We start from the raw sequence: 6,372 nt of genomic DNA on the forward strand, positions 1-6,372 counted from the left end.
GGGAACAAAAAAAAAATGTTGTTAAGGAGACAGATAGGGAACAGATTCAAGGGGGACAACATCTTTACTCTTTATTTTATTTAAGAATTAACACAGTTTACATACAAAGAAATCGATCTGCGGACCTCTTCTAAAGCTTAAGAGAAAGTTGTGGTAGTTTAATTAATTAATTAATTAATATGAAAAGAAAAAGGAAATGGATATGTCCATGAATTTGAAACCGGAGACGTTAATTTGTCTGAAATGGATGGGTCCTTAATTTGTCTGAAATGGAGATAAAGAAAAGAAATTAAGGACCAAAAACCAGGAATGAGACCTACCCGCAGTATTTTTCTTTCTTACAAAAACCATGTGCTTCAATCTGCTCTTGTATTCTTTCTTTTCTTCTACTTGAATCAATAAAACCAACAATCAATCTATCAATCGAAATCAATCGATCGAAATCTAGAGGGCGCTCAGCTCAACAATCTCTCAGCAATTAAATCTGAGAAGGTATATATATTTCAGTCTTAAAATTTTAATCTTTTTTTGGTAGTAGCAATGAAATCTGATGTATGTTAATAGAACTAATTTGGTTCAATTTTAGAAGAAGATGTCGCTACTATCAAAGCTAAAGTGTATAACCATTGAATGAATGTGCTTTCTTGTACTTGAATCAATAAAACCAACAATCAATCAATCAATCCATCAATCGATCGAAATCTGAAGAAGGTAAAAATTGAATCTTTTTTTGGTATTATTATTATTATTATTATTGAAAAATTGAGTAGCAATGAAATCTGATGCATGTTAATTAATTGGGTAATTGGGTTTTCTTCTCTTTTCAAAGAAGAAGAAGAGAAGATGTCGCTACTATCAAAGCTAAAGTGTATAACCATTGATGTAACGGGTACCTTGATAGCTTATAAAGGAGAATTGGGGGATTATTATTGCATGGCTGCAAAGGCAGCTGGGCAACCTTGTCCTGATTACAAACGCATGCATGAAGGCTTCAAGACTGCTTACACTGACATGGCCAAAAGATACCCTTGTTTCGGTTTTCATGCAAAGATTCCAAATGTTAATTGGTGGAGAAGCTGCGTCAAAGATTCCTTCATCCGGGCAGGATACCAGTATGACGACGAGACATTTGAGAATATCTTCAAGCGCATTTATTCTTCCTTCGGATCTGCTGCGCCATACTCTATATTCCCCGATTCTCGGCCATTTATGCGGTGGTTGCGCCAGAGAGGTGTCACTGTCGGAATTGTTAGCAATGCTGAGTACCGTTACAAGGAGGTCATTCTCCCCTCATTAGGCCTCAACAAGGTTAGGTTGTAAACCTCTATTTTCTTTAATTTCACTACTGTGAAGTATCAGTACCAGTACCAGTACCACCAAATTGCTCAGACATGTTATTTTGAACTTTGAAAATATGACCTTGATTGCCTTTGTTCTTGAACTGAAACAGCTAGCACCTAGCAGAGGTTGGTTGTTGCTGGTAGTCTGGTACCAACAATTTGGTACCAACAATTAGGCCTCAACAAGGTAGTAAACATTTTCTTTTATTCTTTCTTGTACATTTTTACCCTTAATTTTAACACCACATGATGACCGCAGGGATCAGAGTGGGATTTTGGCGTGTTCTCTGGCATAGTTGGAGTAGAAAAGCCAGACAAGAAGATTTACGAAATTGCCCTTGAGATGGCAGGAAATGTGAGGCCTGAGGAGACACTGCACATTGGTGACAGTTTCCGGAAGGATTATATTCCAGCTCATGAACTGGGGATGCATGCTGTGCTTCTCGATAGATTCAAGACATTAGAAGCGCAGAAATGGAGCGAGGCAGGTGCACCGGTTTTCCCCGACCTGGTGTCGGTTCAACAATGGCTCACCAAGGGAATGGATCATGAAACAGTAAAGGTTGCAAGGAATGGTTCAATTAATTAGTTGTAATTGCATAAGAAGAAACAGAATGGTTGGATTTATTTAGGAACTCAGGACTGATGTGATGTGATGGAATGGAAGGTGCATTCCAATTTTCAATATTAATTGTTGGTAAATCAAGTTTTTAATTAATTAAGATAAGTTTCTTCGCATCCTCTAGTGTCCAATGGAGTCATGCTGGGATTAATTTCACTACTGTGTAGTACCAGTAGTACCGGTACCGGTACCAGTACCACCAAATTGCTCAGACATGTTGTAATTCCTGGTAGTCTGGTCCCAGTACCAGTACCAGTACCACTCCAGTTCAAAATTATGCAATTACAACCTAGCAGAGAGGTTGGTTGTTGCTGGTAGTCTTGTAACAAAGCTGAAGTAATTAGTGCATAAAAGGACCTCTCTTGATTATGATTGCCGTATTCTGATGCATGCAGTTTCTTCATTATTATCCATCTTATTAGAAGAAGAATATGAGCAATTATCTATACTCATTTTTTTAATGAATTTTCAGATTTGGCTACAATTTTTTAAGATGCATAGATTGATGATTTTATTGGATTATGTATGTATTAAGGAGGCCTTTTTTTAGTTTTACACAAATTTGATCAAAGAACAAAAGGACAAGTAATAATCTGTGATAATTTATCTGAAGAAAAATATTTATATATCTTTTAAATGTGAAAGGTACTATAAAATAAAATAATGTATAGCATTAAATTTTGGATATAAATAAGAATACTTTCGAAACGCTAAAAAAGTAAAGACATATACAATAAAACAAAGGATATTCCTAAAAAAATTTATCCGTAAAAATATGTGTTTAAATATGAAGAGAAATATGAGAATACAAAATCATATGATCAGATTAAAATGAAAAGAGAGCAGCAAAATCAGACAATAAAACAATATATATTATATAATATAATATGATTAATCTCATATTCTGTGATAACTTAACAGGACAAACCAAAAATTGAAATAATAATCTGTTGTGTAATTTTTGCAAAATTGTGTAAAGAACCGGACATCTCCAGTTTTGTAAGAACCGCAGGCATTTATTTGGACTCATGAAGGATTGAATTTGAATGATAGATGTATCCTATTCCTATCCCATTCAAATTCAGTAGTAGTAATGCTAATTAGAACACAGCTCTCTGCTTGCATCTCCAGATCTCTCTCTTCTATCTCTCCTACCACCTCCACCTTAGAAGATGTCGCCTCCAATCATAGAGGTATTGTATTGAACACACTTTTCATTTCATGGTAGAGAGGAGAGGAGAGGAGAGGAGCTCTCTCAAAAATAAAAAAAATAATGATGCCCACCAACTGTTCGACAAAAATACTAATCCAATCCAATCCATTTTGCACCTTAATTAGGTTTGGCAAGAGTGGTATTGAAGAAAGGAAAAGCCAAAATTTTCATGGGTGGAAACCCCATGGTCTACAGTGGTGCTGTCGATCGAATAAAGGGTCGGCCAGCTCCTAAAACTGGCGACATGGTTTTAGTATCTGACGGTTCAGAAAACCCGATTGGTTGGGGTCTCTACAACTCTGTTTCAATGTATTGTGTTAGGCTTATGCAACTTGAACAAGACGCAACAAGGTGGGTGCCTAAATTATCTATATTTCTCTCTATCTTACTTAAGCAGCATACCAGTCTCAGTACAATGGTTCAACTTGTGCAGTGAATAGCTTTTTAATATTTTTCAGAGATCCATCATGCATATTAAATATGGAAAATCTGCTCCAGAAAAGGTTTTCAGCTGCTATAGATTTACGTACAAGCCTGGGCCTTCCATCAGCTGATACAAATGTTTACCGCCTAATTAACAGTGAAGGTGACCGGTACGTAACCTATATGATATTATATATGATATTCTCTGAAGAATTGTTTTCAAATCTATGATCTATATGATGTTATATCTGAAGCACAGATTGTCAGGCCTCATAGTGGATGTATTTGGAGAAGTGGCAGTAATTGCATCATCAGCTGCTTGGGTTGAGAAGTACAGACAACAAATCGAGTCTCTTGTAAGTCAAGTTTCTGGTATTAGACATACTTGGTGGAGAGCGTCAGTTGATATCTTAAAAGAAGAAGGCCTCCAAGTTGAACAGAACCACTCTCCCGTCGCTCAAAAATTCAAGGTTCAAAAACTACTTTTGTCATTATTTATTATATTATTACATGTTTGTTTAGTTTTGATCTTTAATCCTAACAAAACATCTGTGAGAACGGAGTGTGTTTATATTACTACATGTTTTCTGGTAATGTTTGTTGTAGTAATTGGCACATATCATATGAAATGTTTCAGATTTGCATGAGGCATGGATGGATACTATTACTATATATTTTGAGGATTTTTCAGAGGGAACATAACTAAAAGTTTTGCCTATTTCTTCTTAAAAATAAGGTTGTGGAGAATGGAGTACATTATCAAGTTTCACCGGAAGGTCAGAAAACAGGATTTTATGCTGACCAAAGGGAAAACAGGCGCCTCATTTCATCTCTTTCAAAGGATAAAAACGTACTTGATTTATGTTGTTACACTGGTGGATTTTCCCTTGGTGCATTACTTGGTGGCGCTCACCATGTCACTGGTAAGCCTGAATTATCTTTATCAGATATAGGTCTTTTTTCTAAAGAAATCCATTATTTAATTAGTATTTTCAAAAGGCACCATACAATATGTGTATTTGAGATGCCCCTTTATGAAATCCAAGAGCTGACATTTTTAATTAAGAAAAGAGGAAGAATAATATCCAAGTTGGTTTTGATACTTTTTTACTTAATTTGGGCTTGCTTCAACTGAAAGAAAGACATTTCTGGAAAAGATAGTTTGAAAAGGAATGAAAAGGATAATATTTTGTGTGACAATTTAATTTTAGGAGTTGATTCTTCAATGGCTGCCATAGAGTTGGCGAATGAGAATATCATTCTCAATAATTTGGATCATGAAAGAATATCATTTGTAAAAGAAGATGTAAATGAGTTTATGAAACAAGCTTTATTACGAAATGAAGAATGGGACCTGGTAATTCTAGACCCTCCAAAATTTGCACCTAGGAAAAAGGTCATCTCTCTCTCTTTCACACACACACACACACATGTTATTAATGATCATAGTGACAAATGAATTATTCGGGTTCGGTTTGGCAAGGTAAAAAATTCGTGATTCGGGAATAATTCGGGTATAATTCGGCAATGATTCAAACTTATCCGTACCAGAGATCTGTCCTGCAAGAGAGCAAAAAAAAATGTTTTAGGAAAAATTTGCGAATAATTCGGAAAAAGTTCATAAAATTCGTGAATTATTTGGGTTTAATTCAGTCAAAGTTCGGTCAACCGAATAATTCGGCGTTCGGTTTGGCATCACTAAAAACGAATTATTCGGATATAATTTGTAAATCTTGTGACTATGATTATGATAGTTAATATATATGTATATTTATTGTAGGTGCTCCAAAGTGCACGTGGCATGTACAGAAACCTAAACTCATTGGCAATGCAAGTGACAAAGAGAGGGGGACTCCTCATGACATGTTCTTGTTCTAGTGCTATGACTCAAAGCCGCCTTTTTATTCCTACACTTCAGGTTTTTTCACTTGTTTCTGCATACTATACTGCATGCTGTTCTTTCTACTTGTTCTTTACAAATGAATAAATGAAATACATGCAAAATAAATGCAGGGTGCTGCATCAATGTCAGGTAGAAGAATTGGTGTTTTACGGCAAGGCGGGGCGGGTTGTGATCACCCCATAAACCCATCATACCCAGAAGGGGAATATCTTACCAATGTCTTGCTCAGCCTTTCCTAAACAACTCTTTAATTTTTCACTTTTCTAATGCTTGGAAATTAATATCTGCAACTGATGTTTTATTAGAATTTGTGAAATTAGTTACAATATTTATTTGAGTGATTTAAGTCAACCTTTGTTTAAATATATACAAACTAGATCGAATCAAATAGTAAAAAATCGTTGTTTTTATTAAAATTATGCAGTATTGCAAAACAATGATTTTCAAACTATCTTAATAAATAGTAAATAACTTTTAAAAAATTATAAAATTTAGTCACCAAACACATTTTAATATAAATTGAACATCTAACAATTTGGATCAACTATTTAAACTTTGAAAATAAAAAATTCAAGTTATTTATTTCAGAGAATAGAGAAAAAACATTTTAAACTTAGTCATTCTCTATGTAATGCGTATCCTCTGCATTAACACAAAAGGAATCTTTTAAGTTAAAGAATCTTAACTATTTGATATTAAATAGAGTCAATTTGTAACTTGCTTATAACATAGAGATCTTTCAATATTAGTGCAGATTTAATTCGCATAAATTTTAAAATAAATTAACCGATTGAAATTCATTAACTAAAAAAGATTCTAATCTTTTGAGTTAATGCAGAGGATACGAATTCTTCTCTTTGTATATTTAACA

At 34.4% G+C, this 6,372-nt stretch overlaps 2 protein-coding genes across 6 annotated transcripts; both read left to right on the forward strand.

Moving 5' to 3' along the window:
* The first annotated feature begins 347 nt into the window (after positions 1-347).
* Positions 348-2,078, forward strand: LOC144557474 (Haloacid dehalogenase-like hydrolase (HAD) superfamily protein). Of its 5 annotated transcripts, XM_078306044.1 has the most exons (4): positions 348-492; positions 587-711; positions 830-1,308; positions 1,600-2,078. In XM_078306044.1, the coding sequence occupies exons 3-4, from the start codon at positions 844-846 to the stop codon at positions 1,927-1,929; spliced, it is 795 nt and encodes a 264-aa protein (XP_078162170.1). In that variant the 5' UTR covers positions 348-492; positions 587-711; positions 830-843; the 3' UTR covers positions 1,930-2,078. The 5 variants fall into 5 exon arrangements, with proteins under 5 accessions (XP_078162170.1, XP_078162171.1, XP_078162173.1 ...); XM_078306045.1 differs by lacking the exon at positions 587-711 and having other exon boundaries at positions 355-492; positions 833-1,308; XM_078306047.1 differs by lacking the exon at positions 587-711 and having other exon boundaries at positions 366-492.
* A 944-nt stretch (positions 2,079-3,022) lies between these two features.
* LOC144557242 (S-adenosyl-L-methionine-dependent methyltransferases superfamily protein) lies at positions 3,023-5,852 on the forward strand. Its single transcript, XM_078305788.1, has 8 exons — positions 3,023-3,155; positions 3,301-3,526; positions 3,634-3,768; positions 3,858-4,068; positions 4,335-4,521; positions 4,810-4,994; positions 5,379-5,516; positions 5,612-5,852. Exons 1-8 carry the CDS (start codon positions 3,056-3,058, stop codon positions 5,738-5,740), a joined length of 1,311 nt encoding a protein of 436 aa, XP_078161914.1. The 5' UTR covers positions 3,023-3,055; the 3' UTR covers positions 5,741-5,852.
* Positions 5,853-6,372: the final 520 nt, after the last annotated feature.

The sequence above is a fragment of the Carex rostrata genome, chromosome 7 (genome assembly GCF_964058835.1).
Source record: "Carex rostrata chromosome 7, lpCarRost1.2, whole genome shotgun sequence".
NCBI classification, from domain to species: domain Eukaryota; kingdom Viridiplantae; phylum Streptophyta; class Magnoliopsida; order Poales; family Cyperaceae; genus Carex; species Carex rostrata.